The sequence below is a fragment of the Protopterus annectens genome, chromosome 10.part0, assembly GCF_019279795.1.
Source record: "Protopterus annectens isolate FY-2018-M chromosome 10.part0, PAN1.0, whole genome shotgun sequence".
NCBI lineage: Eukaryota > Metazoa > Chordata > Ceratodontiformes > Protopteridae > Protopterus > Protopterus annectens.
Window position 1 is genome coordinate 981,699,306 of NC_056744.1, and position 19,999 is coordinate 981,719,304.

The 19,999-nt window shown below is 39.0% G+C and overlaps 1 protein-coding gene across 1 annotated transcript in view; it reads right to left on the minus strand.

Moving 5' to 3' along the window:
- CEP350 (centrosomal protein 350) overlaps window positions 1-19,999 on the minus strand; it is a 3,609,946-nt gene that overhangs the window by 2,836,641 nt on the left and 753,306 nt on the right. Inside the window, exon 6 of the mRNA XM_044085746.1 lies at window positions 10,377-10,487. Coding sequence (XP_043941681.1) covers window positions 10,377-10,487 — 111 coding nt within the window. The remainder of the gene's footprint in view (window positions 1-10,376; window positions 10,488-19,999) is intronic.

Here is a 19,999-nt window from a genome sequence, read left to right on the forward strand (position 1 = left end):
CAAATGCTATGGAACAACTTGTTACTACTCCCACAAGAGGGGAAAACATACTGGACCTGATCATCACCAACATGGGGACTCTATGCTCCAGACCAGAAGTGTATCTCTCACTGGTAAGATCAGACCATAAACTAATCTCACTGGATATTCACATCCCGACCCCACCCCCTGCCCAGAAAACCACAGTGAAAAACTTCTCTAAAGCAAATTTCACACTCCTCAAAACTGAGGTGGAATCCTTCAAAGCCCCCGGGCCTGTGGAAAATACGGCCCAGACCGCAGAATCCTTTATAAACGCATTCTATGAACACCTTCAGGAATGCATGGATCATGCGATCCCAAATAAAACTAAGACCCAATCCACCAAAGCCAGACGTCCTGTCTGGTGGACCCCAGCCATAAACAAACTATACAACAGAAGGAGGAAGCTACTAAATGACAGAGCAAAATCCCAAAAAGGGAAGGCATCGCTGATCAGTATTAGCAAAAAACTACGGGCACTCATAAAATTGTCTAAGGCCAGCTTCGAGAGAAAAATTGCACAGGACACTAAGGATAATCACAAGGCTTTCTTTAGTTATGTTAGGAACCTGAGTGGTAATTCCCAGATTTGCTCAGAATCAGTCCAAAATGACAAAAAATACAGTGAACCCACAGACATTGCCAACATCCTAGCTGACAGGTTCAGCGCAAACTTCTCCCCCCCCATCCCCACCAAAAGGGCAAATATCTATCCCAGCAGAGTGCTGCCCCCCTGACATCTCAGATGCTCAGGTAAGAGCCGCCCTCTCCAAAGCAAAAAACACAGCATCAATGGGACCAGACGGTGTCCCGGGCTGCATTCTACATGAACTCCAAGAAGAGCTAAACCCAAACATAAAACTACTGTTCAATCTCAGCCTTACTACAGGATATGTGCCCAAAGAGTGGCGTACAGTAACAGTGGTCCCTCTCCATAAAGGTGGTGCTTCAACGGATCCTGGAAACTATCGCCCCATAAGCCTGACTAGCTTGGTCTGCAAAGCTATGGAAAGGATCATCATGGACCTCATAAATAAAGATATTGGGGACCTACAGACACTGAATCCTACCCAGTTCGGCTTTGTTAAGGGCAGATCCTGCCTCTTAAACCTGGTTGATTTCTTTGAAACAGTCACCAAGGCCATTGACGAGGGGAAGGTGGTCCACACAGCCTACCTGGACCTCGCAAAAGCCTTCGATACAATACCCCACTTGGGCATTATAGATAAGCTCACCAGCTTAAATATAAACCCCTATGTTACTAGATGGACTGCAAACTGGCTCAAGGACAGAACCCACATGGTTAGAATTGCTGGAGCCATGTCAGACTCCAAACCAGTTACAAGTGGTGTCCCACAAGGCTCAGTCCTGGGACCTCTCTTGTTCGGTATATATTTCTCGGAGGTACAGGCCAACACGGAAGGACTGTGGCTGACCAAGTTCGCAGATGACTGCAAACTGGGCGCCATAATCGACTCTCCAGCCGATACAAGCATCCTCCAAAAGGGCCTCATAGAAACAGACAACTGGTGCCAGAGCCATGGCCTCAAGCTAAATGCCAAAAAGTGTATAGTCATCCCTGTGGCAAAAACAAAGTGCCCACAAATTACCACATAGGTGGTAATCCATTAAGTACAGAAGAAGTAATTAGGGACCTGGGGACCCAAGTTGATAGCAATCTCTCATTTGACAACCACATGGCCAAAGTGGTTAGAAAAACATTTTATATAGCCCGCCTAATCATGAAGGGATTCACATCTTGATCAGGGGAGGTCATCGTGCCTCTTTACTCATCCCTCATCAGGCCCATAATTGAGTACAATGCCCCTTTTGGGATGTACCTTACCAGACACCTGCAGCAACTGGAAAGACACCAAAAGTACCTCACCAAGAGGATCAAAGGGCTCAAACAGATGCCATATGCTGCCCAGTTAAAGAAACTCCAGCTCTACTCAGTGGCATATCGCCTGTTCAGAGGCGATCTGTGCCTGACGTATAAAGCCATGTCTAACCAGGAATTAATGGACATGCTGCACCTCAGAAAATCCAAATCCCATCGAGCTACGCGCTCAAGAGACTTGAACCTCAGCACTGAAATAAATAGGACATGCTGGAGGGACAGATTCATAACCCAGAGGCTCCCTTCACTCTGGAATAAAATCCCAGTCCAGGTTAGGCAGAGTCCCTCATTGACTCTCTTCAAGAGGAATCTTGATGAGTGGATGGGAGATCGTAGGTTTACCCCGGGTACCACTTCTGTGTCACTGTTAGACAGAGGCACAGTATACTAACCTCGAAAAAGGGCATAGCAAAATAAATTTAAAATGGGTGGCGAAAGCCAAACACATTCTGGCTAGGCTTATAAATACCCTAGGGCAGATAGCCTAGTATGAACCTATGAACCTATAATAATAAACCAGCAAATCTAACAAACTACCCCCTGATAAAAGACTACACAATATGGGACATATACAAATGGAAAGACTCTTAACACGGGGCAAATGAGACTTGAACTCAAACTTCCTATGAAATATAGTATTATCCTTAACCAACTTCATCATCTTATAAATGCTAAATTCTCACAAATATACACTGACTTACAGAACATAGATTTAGTTAAATTAATACTTGAAAATCTTGCGATTAAAGGGAAAACAATTTCTAGACTTATAAAATTGCAATGAGTACAAAACATCAGAATTCTTTATTATTTTCAAACTATTGGCAAACGAAAAATCAATCACTGACTGAAGAAAATAAGAAACAAGCCATTGAAAATGCAATCAAATTCATTCCTTTCAAGAAGCTGTTATATACACAGATTATGGTAAATAACAATCTATATTATACCTTATCTAAATTAAATAAACTCAATCCTAACTTTTCGCCTATATGTCCCCATTGTCCAGATCAAACAGCTGATATTTTACATGTCATGTGGAACTGTACTAAGATACACAACTTATGGTGTTCCTTGACAGTAAGATTAGAGAAGATGGAATATGAAAAATCAACCCTTACTTGGGAGACAGCTATATTGTACATTAATATCAATCAACCCCCAAAAATATTAAAACATGTCTTTATTACAAAGAATTGGAATGTCATGTCACCAATTACATGGGGAAATTTTAACAATCTTGCTATCAAATATATCTCATCTCACAAATTAATTTATTCAAAAACAAACGCTCAAACACTATTACCAAAAATTTTGGGGTTAGTTGCTAGATATAATTCTTGACAAATAAAATTTGCCTACAAATTGTCATGAAAAGCTAACCTTTAAATAAGAAATGAATGTAGTATAACCAGTCTTTCTTGCATCTTCTCCCTTCTCTTAGTATATGTGTAACTAGGTATTTTCCCTAAACATACAAATAAATGGTTAAATTTCTATTTTTACTTTATATATAGACTATCCCCATTCTAACTGTCCCTTATGAGACCAAATGAACATAAGAATTCTCATACTTTACTTGACGATGTAGTGACTTCTTGTGTATATATTGTATACATACATATATATATATATATATATATACACATATATATATAAATATATATACATATATATATATATATATATATATATATATATATATATATATATATATATATATATATATATATATAATTTTCTCGGAACGAGATTGTCTTTCTTTAGATAGGTATTTATGTTTTTGAGTTACCGTACTGTTGTTATTTGAAAAAAAGAAAATTGAAATAAAGAGATTTTGGAAAAAAAAAGAGAGTGGGATCCACGGGCAAACAAATGAACCTTGACAGAGGAGCAAGACAGATGATAGGAAAATAACTCACAAATACTGGTTAAAAAAAAAAAAGAGAGTAACACTACTCTGAATGGGTTTTGGTTATGTTTTTGGCACCAACTAGAAAGCATATTCCATTTGCTAATATATGATTTTCTAGTAGAAGGCTTTCATGCCCCATTAATAACTCCTGCACATCCTCAATAAATAGGTGCTAAAAGGTATCAAGACCCTATCATCCAGGCAGTCATTTAAGCTGTTTGGGGGTTGGGATGTACAAAATATCCCTGTTTTTTTTTTTAATAAAAATCTTTATTAAATTATCAATTATGACCTATGCAATCACACATTTATATAAATGACAACAAACCATAATGACATATTTTCAGTTGCAAACATTATACATCACTCATAACCTATCCAGTCACTGTTAGTCAAACACACGCAAACAGGTAGGAGCTACTAAAATACTACTTTGCATACAAGTAGAAATAAAACCTCCAACAGCATAAGAAGAAGATGCTAAGCAGTGGGCGGCACTATGTGAAGCAGGGAACTTGAAGAATGAGTCTCTTTTTCCAGAGGGAACAAAAGTAGAACTGGAATAGAGGTTTGTACACCTTTTTTAAAGGAACTTAATGCCGTGGGTGGGATTGTGAGAACATCTTGAGTGTTGTCATACAAAGGGAGGTGATTAGCTAAGTGATTGACAGTGTTTGAGCTTCGGTCTGAGGCAGAATTGCAATTTTAGGAACGAGATAATGTCCCTTTCAAATGCATTCAATTCTTGCCTTCCCTTTAACCTCATTCCTCCTACAAAACATCATTCTGCATGCATTGTTCCTGCAATTACCATTTTCCATGTAATTTCCTCCTATCCTTTTCTAATGATCTCACTACTTCTAGCACATTTGCTTTAGACTTTGATTTTCATTTTCAAGTAATTGCTTTTTTGGCAGCCACCAGAATTAAACTCAGCAAGGCCTTACTATTTCTAGACAAATGGCAAATCACTGAGGACTGAAATCAGAAAATAACAGACATTTGAGTTTCAGACTTCATACCCTTCAGAAAATTCATGCTAATGCAAAACCTGTTACTCTATCAACTTTCAGTTTGTAAGACTAATATTTAAAAAAATGTCTCTATTCTGAGGGCTTTGTGCTCCCATTATTTATGGCTTTGTCCAGATTTCATGCACTAAGGTTGAGAGAGTTATGAAAGAGACCAGTCTGGCTAGAGGTATCATGAGAATCATAGATGCCACGGGACTCCGAATCTGGAAGCACTCCCTCCCTTGCCCATTAAGGGGACCCCCAACAGCCACAGAAAACATTCTAATGCATGGTCCACAGAGGCTGTATGTGCAACACCAGAGGAATGTGAAATGTAATAGATTTAAATGTAGCTCTATGTCCACCCCCGTGGAAGAAAAGCTCTTTCCACTGAGATTCACCTGGCATTCCCAGCTTGCATAGGAGATCTCTCACCAATAACACAGATTCCTGACACTTTGAAAAAAAAAAGTGTGCATAAATAAGCAAGTCATCTAAATATGGAAAAAAAAGTGGATACCCTGTAGCTTGCAATATACTATAACTGGATCTAGACACTTTGTGAACACTCTTGGGGCAGTGGATGGCCCAAAACGTAAGGCAAAGACTGGATAATGTGATCCAGACACAAAAAACCTTAAGAAACATATAAATACGTAATGGACAGGAATGTGATAAGCACCTTTTAAATCTAAGGTTAGCAAAAAATCTAAAATGGGGAAGAAGGGGCAAGAGATTGTGTTGTGAAAGCATCTTGAATTTGAGCAGTATTACAAACTGGTTTAAGAAAAAAAGGTACCTAGCAGATCTCCATGCATTTTCTTTCTTTGGCATCAGAAACATTCTTAAATGAAAACCTCTTCCCCACTGGGAAAAAAGAACAATTTCTATTACCTCCTGATAAAGCATGTGCTGTAGGACAGGAGGGAACAGGAGGGTTTAGTTTGGTGGATGAGAAATAATTCCCTGCAAAGGAGGGAACACTTGCCACTGCCAACTGTACCCCTGCTGAATTAGTCTCAGAACCTGTGTCTCTGAAATACCCTGTTGCCAAAGAGAGAAATGGAGATTCAGACTTTCTGGAAGGGATAAGAGACTAAGAAACTGCCAGGGCAAGACGGAGGACGGAGCCCCTTACACAGTCATTCTGACTTCTTTGACTGTCCTTTACTCTGGAGGGTTCCTGCTTTCTTTTAGGGAACCTCTTCACCATTGTTTTTTTGAAGTCTGCTTGCCAGCATGTTGCTGAAACTGTTTCTGTTCCTTGCCACAGTTGGACAAGGGAACAAAAAACCTTGGAAAATTTAGAGGAGGAGAGAGAGGAAAAAAAATGAGAGCTTCCCGGTATTAGTTTAACCCTCTCATCACATTTTTGATAACCTTTGCAGCAGTGGGACCAAAATCTCTATCCAAAAGTCAATTTAAAATCGTATGTTTGCATCCTTTAGGAGGTTCTCAAAATGAAGCCAGGCAAACCCCCTAAACGCAGCATCAGCGGCAACATCAATGGATGTAGTACCTACAGTCATAAACAGACTTTAAATGAGTAGTAACCTGAAAAATAAAAGAAACCAAACCACACAAAGCAGATTTTTCCTCACAGAAAGGAACTGCAGATAAAACATACCTCATATTTTCACAATTAGTCAGAATAAACTTTAACATATGAGCCTGACAATCCAAAGTTCTAAAAATGAAAATGGCAGAAACAAACACTTCTTCCCCAAACATAAAAATTGTTTTCCCATCTTTGTCAGCAGGGGAAGGATTACAGTCAAAATGCTTGGCAGCAGCTGGATTAGCTATAGCTATAGCTTCTGGGTCATGTCTGGGAAGAATGTATAAAAATTTAAGACTGAGTAACTCTATGCATTCTATTTGACTTTTATAAAGGCAGCAGGCTGGGTATCAGGAAAACCGCAAGCAGTGACACACACACTTTCTCCAGAGGTGACAGAACTGAGGAAATGGGTGATGGTCCTGGAAATTCCTTCTGTAACAGCTGACAGCATTTCTGGGGGAGTTCTCCCACTGAATACACATTCACATTCTGGAAATAGTCTACGAGAAATAAATCACCGATGGGGAGATTCAGGTTACATGCTGTCCTCTGAGTCTGAATCAGAATTCTGAGGGGAAAAATGTATCTGTTCCATCACATTCCTATCCAACTTTAATTTCTTGAATCTCTTCAGGAAAAGAGGAATCCCTTTTTCTCTTACCAGAAATCACCTGATAAGAAAGGTCAAGAGACAGTATAATACCCTGAACCATACTTAATAAACTACTCCTGTCCAATGAAACTGGTGCAAAAGAAGCTATAAGTTTAGTTTTCTGTTTCTTCTTGACAGAACATTTCAGCAAACATGTTTTTGATGCCTGCGCAGGATAGCTTTCTCAGGGATAGACACAACATTCTGGTTAAACAGGGGCACTTTCCCAGCCCCTTCTTCCAGCACCAGCAAAAGTGCTCTCCCTAGTCCACTAAGGGGACCCCAACAGCTGCAGAGGACATTGCTAATCCCCAGTCCACAGTGGTTGCTCCAGTCCATACATGGCTATATATGCCACATTACAGGGATCCAGGTAAAAGAGAAGAGCAGTCTGTGCAACTAGCTTGCTAACAGCAGAGTCTCTCACCTGTGTCTGAGGCAAATTACCAGCCTGTAGTGGTAGCAAAGGCTGCTTAGTTACATTTTTTAACACCTTTATTGAATTATCATTTAAAACACAGGCAAACATACATTTGCATAAAAACAAAAAACATGAGAGGCTTCTACTAGCTAAGAATTATGAGTAATGATCCTTGAGAATATAAGATAATATTCATAGACAACTTCTCAAATAAAAGTTTGTTGACTAAGCAGCACAAAACACTCCAAAATATATTTTTTGTGTGGTCAGAATCACTACACCTCCCACGCACTGGTACATTAGAATCACATGAAGTAGCTGCTTCACAATAAAAAAAGTTAGTTTCCTGACAGGATAAATTTACACAGAAATGCATTTTGTTGGGTAATATTTGCTGATTTTTACATTGCCAGCTTTTAACTTAAAAAAAAATGTAATATTGAAATAAAATGAATAATTAATATTTTTCCTGAATAACTGTGAAGGTTATATGTTAGAATAATGCAAGTTATCTGTCTACATGCCGTTTTTTTACAGGAGTTAAACTGCTACTGATTTTGCAGCACAGGTACAACAAAATTGCATGAAGAGAGATAATGTTCATCATTTTAACATATAAACTTCACAACATACCTTTCAACTGTCCAGATTTTTTGCCTCACATTTTTGGTCTTTTCCTCATAAAAATTCTGGCAATTCAGTGAGGACTGATGTCACTAAATAAAAACATACAACTGAGTTGCAGATGTCATATCCTTTATAAAACACATGCTAACACAAAGCCTATTACTCTACCAACTTTCTAAGCTTACAAGTGCAATATTTAAAATCTGTCCCCATTTTTGGTCCCTTGTCCCCCTCATTACTTCAGGCTTTGTCCAGATTTCTTGTGTTAACAGGTTGAGAGGTATTGCTTCTGAAACATGATTTAAAAGTTCAAAAAAAGTTATGTTCTCTAGATCAACCTCCCTTATATAGGAATTTGAACCCTCCCTCTACATATTCACTAACATTTGCATACCACGCGCACACACTAATATATACCCATACACTCATGTCCACACACACATACACACTCACTCACGAAAACTCTCATACACTCTTCTTGCAAACACTAGCAGACAACCAGACATGCAAACGCACACACTTTCTCTTTCTTAGAGGAAGAGTCTTATGTCCCTCTACACACATGCGTGCACACACATACTCGTGTACACATGTACTCAAGCACACTAGCATGCATGCAATCATGCAGACTTGCACACACCCACACACACACCCGCACACTCACCTCTGCACTGACACACACATGCATGCACTCACACACACTCACACATACCCATGCACTCATGTGCACTAACATATACACACTCTCCGGCAAATACTCGCATATACGCTTTTGCAAACACTCTCAGACAACCGGATACACACTTTCATGATTTTATTTAAAGTAAGGGAGTGTTAACCAGCCCCCCCAACCTTATGGTTCTGGCGCCCTTCACAACATGGTGTCTTAAATGTTGCAAAGTTTGTAAGTGGTTGAGTACAACATATAATGCAGATGGCAATCTGAAGTCAGTTCATCAGGCAAATCAAAGATAAAAACAGATAAAATAACCAGAAATTCAACCAAAACTAATTCAGTACAGCAAGTTAAGATACTGCCAAAACCTGACAGAGGTTATTCCCTGGCAACCAAATGCCACCATCCTGGTAGTACTCGCACCATGCAATGTATACGACAACAAAATGCAACATTAAGGCAGAGATTTATCTTAAACTTCTAATGAACTCCCAAAACAAGAAAATGGTTAAGTCACATCTGTGGCTGTTATACCATGATTGTCAATAGTTGTCCATGCTCATAGATTCATAGGAGGTTACAAAGCTAGCGGTCTAAGAGCCTTTGTAAAGGTAGACATGTTAATCCCGAGTTGCCTCAATTGTCCTCAATTAGATGGACGTAATTCACAGAGTGAGTATGATCAACAAAAAACACCCCTGTCCATGAAGGACAAGGGTGCCACCTCCAGGGTGATTTTGTGTTCTCCCATCTATTTGTTTAGGTTGCGCTTTAATAGGGTCAGTGAGGAGTTCTGCTTCACATGAACTGGAATTTTATTTCAGAGTAGTGGCAATCTCTGGGAGCTCTCTCTCTCTCTCTCTCTCCAGCATGTTCTGATAATGTCACAGGCTAGGTTAAGATCCCTAGAGCGAGCGACTCTTCTGCCATCTGATTTGCGGACAAGCAACTTCCATCAGGACAGGGTCAGAGACTGCCCTGCAGGCCAGGCACAAATCACCTCTCAGCAGCCTATACGATACACAGTTCAGTGGCAGGACTTTCTAGTCTATCCACGCAAGTCATGCTTTGGAGGCCATGTATTTTCTTGGTGAGAAACTTCTGCGGTGTCTCCAGCTGCTGCAGGTATCTGGTGAGGTACATGCAGAAGGAAGCATTGCACTCTGTTAATGGTCTGATGGCGGTGAAGTACAGTGGAGTTACAACATCCTTAGACTTGGATGCAACGCCCTTACTTATGGAATGTGCAAAGTAGACTGCTTTCCTTATCACTGTGGAAACTTGGTGGTATTCTTCAGTGTTTTCAGTAACTGAGAAGGTGCATAACATTTTTCATTCCGGTAGTTTTCAGGTTAATCCATTCAATCTACACGCCCTCACACACACAAAGCATAAAAACAAGAAATGGGTCTAGTTTTCCCTTTCTGCATAGTAACTGTAACTCAGTAGAACTATCCACAATTACAAATCCACATAATGCACAGAGAGCCTATAGATCCAAGATCAAAAAAATGTAAAAGAAGCATCAAATGCCCGAAAGTATTTAAGGAATAAATAATTCTATAACCAGTAATTTCAAGCTTAACTTACTAGTTCCATGATCCAAACTGTCCAAATGAGTCATTTTCTGAACTTTCCGTAATGGCTTAGATGTCTTCTTCATGCTGCTTTTTTCTGATTTCTCCTTTGTTTTGCCACTTTCTGGGGGGAAAAAGAAAGATCAAGAAAGAATTCACTTTCTTCTAAATGCTTGTGAAGCCTGAACAGAATTAATTATAACTAGTCAACAAGTGATGCGTAAGCATTACTCTGTATGCATCATTTCCCAGCAACCAAAACACTCCAACAGCAACAAAACTAGAACATACTACTGCAAACTCAGTCTCGCTTTGTTGCTCTTGATTACTCTTCGAGGCAAGGAAATTCATAAAGTTGGCTCTTATCCAACATAAACACCTTGTTCCTTGTTGTAGGACAGTAACACCTGCAGAAGCAATTAATGTTTGCCTTCTAAGAATCTGACAGAAAAAATAAACTACATAACACAAATTAATAAATATCAATTTTAGGTGAAATACTTTTTAGTGCACATAGGCCAGCATGGTACAAATCTCATCCTGTTACAGAAGTGAGATGCAGCTACACTTACTAGCAGTTAAACTTTGACCTGTTGAGGAAATAATGTGCATGTATACAGGCTAATGATGACATTGTTTAACCATTTAACCTGCAAAATGAATGAGGGACAAGCAAGAAACCAAGACAATTTTCAATTACACAGAGATAAAGGGAAGCTGTCCCTATAAATGTAACACAATAACTTATTAATGCACTGTATGGCATTAAAAGTCAAAAATAGCAAAGCATCTCTGAGATCCAGGAAATAAACAGATTCTTTCCACTTTTTTAGGCAATGCAAATTGAAAGTACTTCTGACATAGCAAATCAAAACCAAGAAAATCTAACAGAATTACTGCTCAATGCTAGGAGTCTAAACAAAAAATCTCTACTCCCTAAACGCTCCCTTCACTCTACACAATGCAGATATCTGTGCAGTCACTGAGACATGGTTTAAAGCCGCTGAGAGCATACCAACAGTGCAAAGTTATAATGCCTTCCACACATTTAGACCAGGTACTTCACAGGCAGGGACTAAAGGTGGAGGTATCTCTATTTACATCAAAACCAAATATACTTCAACAAGGCTGGTCAAACAAGACAATGCACTTGAGCTGCTCCATATTCAAATCACCATAGGCAAAATCCAATACCATTTCCTTGCAAGCTATAGGTCTCACTCTATGACAGAGGAAACCCATACAATGTATTTAAACTCATCAGAAACACTAACTATCCAACCCAATACCATATTCATGGGCGATTTTAATTATCCCACTATTAACTGGGAATCCTATATGACACCAAACGTACAGGCACAGAGATTCCTGGATTTTGTAAACCCAAATTCCCTGGACCAAATATGCAACCATACTGGATCTGCTCCTCACTAATATGGTTCAGTGCTGCACAGCCCCTACTATAATGTATTCCTTGTTAAGGTCAGACCACAAAATGGTCTCATTTGAAGTAAAAATAAAACCTGGACTCCTGGCTAACCTAGAATATTCGGGAATTACTCTAAGGCTAACCTCCTGCTATTAAGTTATAACTTGCCAAAATTTCAAGCCTCCATAAACCCTGAGAACATTGCTGCCAATGCAGAACTGTTCACAGATACCCTGTACAAGCATGTTAACAGCTGTACAGAGGCAGGTGTATTCACCAAGATGTACAGAACTAACTCAAAAAACAAGCCACCCTGGTGGAACCACAACATCAATAGGGTGTATAACAGAAAAAAATCATGGCAAAAATTAGGAGGTGCAGCACCCAGCAGGATAAAAGCACTCTCATCAAACTAAGCAAACAACTCAGAGGACAAATAAAGTCTACCAAAGCCAAATTTGAGGCAAGTTTGGCCTCCCAGGCCAAGGACAACCACAAAGCATTCTTTAGCTATGTCCGCAACCTCAAAGGCAATACACAATTGTGTGCAGAGCTCAATGTAAATGGTGCCACCTAAAATGAGCCAGAAGATATAGCAAACTTACTGGCTAATAAATTCAGCTCCAACTTTACCCCTCTCTCCCCCTCAACCTTCCCTCAGAAAATACCATCAACTTTTGATCCACAGGGCTGTGTCATGGAGACACAAGGCGTGGATACAGACTAGGACCCCAGATTTCCTTTCAGTCACAGTCAAGGATGCATCATCCGAATTGCCTGGACTGCTCCATTTGCTACTAACTATTGTAGTATATCTTGTCCTACCCTAAATCTCTGCATCAGCAGTTAAATCACTACTCATCTCAGGGATACCACCTGCTTTTGTCTTGCACGTTTGAGTCATGTAGAGCTCTTCAGTTGCTTCAGCCTCTTTAGAAGCAGGAAGTACTCATTCCCAGGAAACTGAAGAACTGGAGAGGTTCATAGACAACTATGTTCTGGAATAACAAGTGCAAGGAATACTAGAAGACAATGGAGATGATGATGAAGTTCCTTGCAGTGTATCTCCATGGACAGAAGAGTGTACTGACCAGTTGGATGGAAGCTGTCCATCAAAAGGAAGGAGATCGCCTAAAAAGTACCTTCAGAATTGGACTCGAGAAGATCCAATCTGTGATGTACTAGGTACTGCTGTCTGGACAACTGGAACCAATGATTCCATAAGTGGTGCCACATGGGACCTACAACCTGAAAGATTGAGTTTCACATCATTTTACAGAAGGCCTTACTGCAAATACCACTTCCCTCACATCGACAGAAAAGGGCTGGGAAAAGTGAAGACTGACAGCAGCGGTGGCATTTGTTTGACTTGACATGGAAAAGGCCCTCCCCACTTGGCAGGATTACCACCAAATGCCTCATGAAGATGAAATTCCACAAACCAAAAAACTGCACAGTAGAAGAAGAAATTATTGTAGGAAGCGGCAGAGGGCACAAGGAGGAAATAAACCACAACAGCAACACCACCAACGATAGCCACAGTCACACCAGAATCAGAGCATCAGCAGAACACTAGACACTGTCAGGATCAGCAGAGACAGTACCAGCGCAACCACTGTCCACCATTCTCAGAGAGAACAAGATCACCATGGTTATAACCAAAACAGGCAATGGCATCAGAACCAGAGGCACACGCAGAATAACTCCCCCTACTATCACTAGGGAAGAGGTCCTTAGTGCTCGCTCCAAGACCAAGAGCACTACATCAATGGGCCCAGACAATATCCCAGCATGCCTTCTAAATAGCATGAAAAATGACCTATCAGGGCCTCTGGAATTACTATTTAACTGTAGCCTGCAAACAGGCTTCATGCCTCATGAATGGAGAACAGCAACAGTCACCCCAGTCATCTGCACAAAGGTGGGCCATCTACAGACCCTGGAAACTACAGACCCTTAAGTCTCACTAGTCTTATATGTAAAGCCATTGAAATGATCAACAGAGATATAGTAAACCTCCAGACACTGAACAGAGCCCAGTTTGGTTTCGTCAAAGACAGATCATGCCTATTCAACCTGGTGGACTTCTTTGAAAAGGTAACCAAAGCAATGGATGAGGGAAAAATGGTTTACATTGCCTACCTTGACCTGGTCAAGGCATTTGACAATGCCCCATTCGGGCATTGTTGACAAACTCAAGAGGTTAGGTATAAACTCATATCTCACCCGGTGGATAGCCAACTGGCTCACAGATAGGACCCCAGGAAGTTAGAATTGGGGAGTCCACCTCTATACAAAGAGGCCATTCACAAGTGGAGTCCTTCAGGGATCAGTCCTCGGACCGCTGCTTTTTGGCATTTACTCCTCTGAAGTCAAGGCCAATGTCAGTGGTCTCTGGTTGACAAAGTTTGCAGATGATTGCAAATCAGGAGAAGTTATGGAATCCCACACTGACACAAATGTTCTCCAGGATGGGCTGACACAGACAAACAACTGGTATCAATGCCACGGACTAAAACTAAATGCCAAGAAATGCATAACAGTATCCTTTGGGAAGTCATCCACCCCTAGTAACTATCATATTGACAACATACCCCTTAGATTTGACCCAGAAGTCAGGCACTTTGGGACACGCACAGTAATCTAGCCTTTGAAAATCATGTGTCTATAGTAGTGAGGAAATCATTCTATGTTGCGCAACTTATAAACAAAGGCATGGCATCTAAGTCCAAGGAAGTCATTGTTCCACTGTATTCGGCATTCATCCGACCTAGCACTGAGTACAATGCCCCATCTGGTATGCACCTAACCAGGCATATCCAACATAAAAGTTATGTACTCACCATAATGTTCCATCTGAGTTGTTGCTTTTCATTTGTCTTCAACCTGTGGGAATATGGATCTGGTATAGATCCAACTCAGCTGCATTTTCCAGCATTGGAGCCAAGCTCCAAGCTCCACCCCTACCCATAATGCCCCTGTCTCCCCCTCCTTCCCTCAGATCAAGTTTGGCGCCAACAGTAACATCCCAACCTAAAACCAAGTAAACCCAGAAATCGACTAAAAAAATGCAAAAAGTAGCTTGGCTCAGACAAATGAGATCCAAAACTAGTTTATTGTAAGCGCTTTCGTCCACTTCAATAAAATGAACTTACTCAGACCATTAAAAACTGACATTCCCCTCCTTATATAATCTTTAAAAGTCACGACTAATTAAGAACATTATAACACATCCAAACAATATAATATACTAAACATGTTTAAAACTATATAAATTACCCTAAGTGTGCACAGACCCAACGTAAGTGTTTTTCGACTTAATTCATAAAACAATACACACATACATATTTCAGCGTGTTAAAGTTTTGAACTTATGTATACAGACTATGGAGCATTGGTCATTTAAACCTGGGAAACAATAAGCATTTAAATGCAACTGCCACCATAATTCTTGTTTTTCCAATAATAATCCTAAGTTACCACCCCAATCATTCAACTTAACTTGGTCAATGACCCTAAATTTGAAAGTATGTCCTGGATTTTCCTGCACGTGTTTTGCTAAAGCATTATTCTCTTTTGCTTTTCTTATACTACAAACATGTTCATCTATCCTTTCTCAAAGTTTGCGTTCGGTTTTACGTGTATAGAGGCCAGCACAATCATTACATTTTCCCAGATAGACAACATTTTTAGAACTGCAGTCATACTTACTGTTAATTGTAAAGGGTATGTTGTTAGTGAAAAATTTCTTCCCTATGTCTATATATTTACAGTACGGACATGCTTCACACCTGAACATCCCTGTTTTTTTCCTTGGTATTCGTAATTCCCTCTCCAATATAGTTTTTAAATTAAAAACTTTTTTATATACTGCACTCTGAGTCAATCCCAGCCTATTTTTACACTCTGTGTTTTCTAACAGTCATCCAATTTTTCTTCAAGATATTAGTCATTAGTCGGGCATCTATGTTAAAAGTGGTAATAAGGCTTATTTCATATTTTTTCTCTTTTATAATACAATTGGATTGTGTCCCAGTATTTATTGGTCTTGTATCTAAATCTTTCACAGAGAGTCTTTTTAATATGGGTAAAAAATGCCCATTCTCCCTTTTATTCTTCACTTCTATTAATTATTCTATAAATACATTTGGGTACCCTCTTTTAATGAGCATGCTTTTTTAATTTTAAACATTCAGCTTGAAAATCCATGTCCAAGGTGTTCATCCTAGCTGCCCGTACTAGTTGTCCTTTTACTACAGATTTCTTTTGGTACATAGGGTGCCCACTAGAGAAATGTAAAAATGAATTTGAATGTGTTTCTTTTCTAAATATTTTAGCCATAAAGCATAAACCAATCTCATCCTTTGCTAATTCTACATCAAAGCAGGCAATCCTCTCCTTGCCAAAAGTGTACATGAATTCTAAAAATTCAGTAGTTCTGTTCATCATTTTAAATATTTCCTCAGCTAAATCAGCTTCGCCTTTGACAATAATAAAAATGTCATCCAGGTATTGTGTGTAATATTTAATATCATCCATAATGCTTCTATTATTGAACACACAGTGATTCTCCCATAAGCCATAACAGTGTTAACAAAACTAGCTTCACAAGGAAACCCCATGGCTACTCCCTTTTTTTGCAAATAGTACACCCTATCAAACATAAAATAGTTGTTCTTAAGAATAATATCTAACAGTTCTTGCACCAGCCTTAATTCGTTTGTAGGCATACCATCCTCCAAGAGAAATTCCACAACCCACACTATACCTTCTTGGTGAGGTACAACCCTGTACAAGTCTTTTACATCCACGGTTAAGAAATTCAAGTCAATTGCAAATTTTTGTTTTTTCATATCTTCCAAAAAGGACCACGACTCTTTACAAATTTGTTTCTCCTTACATGCATATTTTTTTAGGAGGCTATTTACTACTTCAGCACAGGCATAGGTTATGGAATTTCTACCATCTATAACAGGCCTCATTGGTGGGTCCTGTAAATTGTGCATTTTGGGTGTACCAAACATAACAGGGGTAATGGGTATCTGCATAGTCACAAAGTGGAACAAACAAGTATCAACCGGGGACCTCTTACAGCAATGTTACTTGTCTAAATGCACACTCAAAATCATATCAGGGTGCTCGGGGATGGGCTCCACCAAGTCAGGCTCCTTCCATGCCTGAGATGTAGCCAAATCCACAACTGGATCCACGGGGAGGGGACACCCAGGAGGTAGAGGGTCCTGTGACAAACACCTCCAGGAACACCGACTCATCAGGGTTGGATTTTTGGACAGACCACCCCCCATGCTGGTGGAGGATTTCCATGACGTCTCTAGAGGAGACATCATCTGGGGGTGGTCTATGGGAACCCTCCCCCTTCCTTTAAGTTGGTGTCTTTTTTTTTGTGAAATCTCTTTATTCAAGTTTGACAATAACATCAACAAAACTATATGCAATAATTAACAATAACATCAAACAACTATATACATTTGTACTCCTTGCCCATTCGACAGTAAACATGGGTTACATTAGGATAAGATTTATTCAAACATCATCTTCCAATATTCCATAAAATAAGGGTGAAGCTCCATGCTGTAGAACAGGTGCCTGTGGGCTAATAAGTGATTAGTAGCCAAGTGTTTAAATCCATCCCATGAAAGTAAAGACCTGTCTTTCCAATTGAGTGTAATATAATATTTAACTAGCATAAAGAGGGAAATTAAGGTATGGAGTTGTAATTCAGACAACTGGGGAGGGGGATATGCAGTAGGGTGAACTTCCAAGAAAGGGTCGATGTCTCGTAGCCCATTTTTTCCAACTGAACCCTTAGGGAGCACCCAAGTTTATAGGTACATTTACATCTCCAAAAAAATGTATATAAGGTCGGCTTTTTGATTAGGACAGAATGGGCAAAAGGGGGAGGTACTGGGACAGATTTTATTTAAAATACATGGAGTTAGAAAGGCATTATTTAATAACATGAGCTGAGTATACTTACGTTTTTTTAAAGGGGATGAATTGAGAGGATATTTAGATGGATTTGGCAATTTGACTAGTTGAGATTGAGGAATCTTGGTCAACCCAATACACAGAATGAATGACCTCCTTTTGTGATTTAATAGTATTAATAAGTTTATAAGAGCTGGAAATCATTTTCTTTTTAAGACGCAGTAATTTCCATACAGATTGGTAGGAATTAATTTCACCTGCAGTCAAGGAAGGTTCCTCTAAGATAGTGTGACATCGTTCTTTTTTCTTAATGATGATTGCATAGTTTTTGTGGAAGTTCATCTGAATCCTTGTAACAGAAATAGGACCATGCTTAAATGAAAGAAGTCTGAAATAGATTTATCTTTTAGAAGAGGGTATTGGTCTAGGTTAATCATTTTCTTGTTTAGTTTAGGTTAGGATTCAGGTGAATTGGTGGTAGGGAATTAAAAATGGGAAACAAGTTTAGAGATTTAAATTTTTTTTGTAAGTTAGTTATTTTAAGTTTTAGAGCTATCTATATCTATATATATATATATATATATATATCTATATATATCTATATATATATATATCTATATATATATATATCTATCTATATATATATATATATATATATATCTATATATATATCTATATCTATATATATATATATATATATATATATATATATATATATATATATATATATATATATTGTGTCGTTCGGCTTTTCCCAGTTAGGGGTCACCACAGCGGAACTCCGGTCCGCTAATGACTGGTAGTTGATTTTTATGTGCCAAGTTACCAGCCCTGACGCATAACCTTCAACGAAGGTACACCCATTCACGCATGTCTCCACGCAGAATATATATATATATATATATATATATATATATATATATATATATATATATATATATATGTTAATCTTATTCAAGTTTTTCCTATTTAGGAAAGGGAGAGCTTTAGGGTCGAAGTTGAATGATTGTAAAATACTTTAATACAAACTGAAGACCAACAGGATGACTTAGGATAAAAATCAGATATAGCTAATATTCTGCTGCAGTTAATAATATTGTAGTATAATTTGAAATCTGGTACGCCAAGGCCCCTTTTTTCTTTGGAGTAAGAGAGCTTTTTGTAGCTAATGCTAATAGATTTGGGAGACAATAAAAAGTTGAAAGAAAGGCGTGTAGAGACAAAGAATCTGATATAAGTTATTATATTAGAGGTATTAAAAACGTATAAGAATCTAGGGTGGATGTTCATTTTAATTGTGGCTACCTTAGCTAGAAATGGAAGTTTGAGTTTTGACCATCTATTTAGGTCTTTTTGGATGTTTGACCAATGGCTTATAATATTATGATAATAATGGGTAGGATCTTGGTGAAATGAAACCCACATGTATTCTAAGGATTGGTTAATACTAAATTCCAAAGATGCTGCATCTATAGGGAGTTGACAATAAGAGTTGATCAGCAAGATTAATGACTTGCTGGGATTTAGTTTATATTTAGAGAGTTTTGAGAAGGAATCAATAGAGGACAGAATTTTCTGAAGATCCGAGTTAGGAAGAGTATGTTAGATGTTTAAATCATCAGCGTAAGCTGATAAGAGGAATATAGGTACCACAAAGAAGAGGAATGTGATGGAAGGTTTTTTTTGAGTAATTAAAAGAAATAAAGGTTCAACATACAGGTTAGAGAGATAGGGGGATAGTGGGCAGCCTTGTCTCGCCCCGATCTTAATATTAATCTTGGAGGATAATAGCTTATTTGTAAAGTGGTGTGGGCCTTAGAATAGAGGGTTTTAATAATCTGTATAAAAGCCTGGGGTATACTGAAGCAGGGAACAATTGCAAGTAAAAAGTCAATGTTAAGCCGATCAAAGGCTTTAGAAGCATCAGTAGCCAGGGTGTGTGTGTGTGTCGGTATCTCGAGTTCATAAAGTGTAAGGATTGGAAGATCGCAACCACAGAAGTGCGAAATTCAAAATCTCAAATGCGGGAGATTTTGAATTAGCGGTTTTGGTGTTGCGATGTGCTCGTGGATTCAGGTAAGCGTTTATGCTTAATGGTGTTGGGTGGGGGCTGTAGTGTGTTTTAGTGTGTGCTGTTACTGTGATGTGTGTGTGAGAGGAATATAGTTTGTGTGGTGGTGTTTTGTGTGTGTGTAGTACGACCTTGGAGTTAGAATATTTAAGTAGGGAGGGTGTGGGAGGTACAGCCCCCCACATGG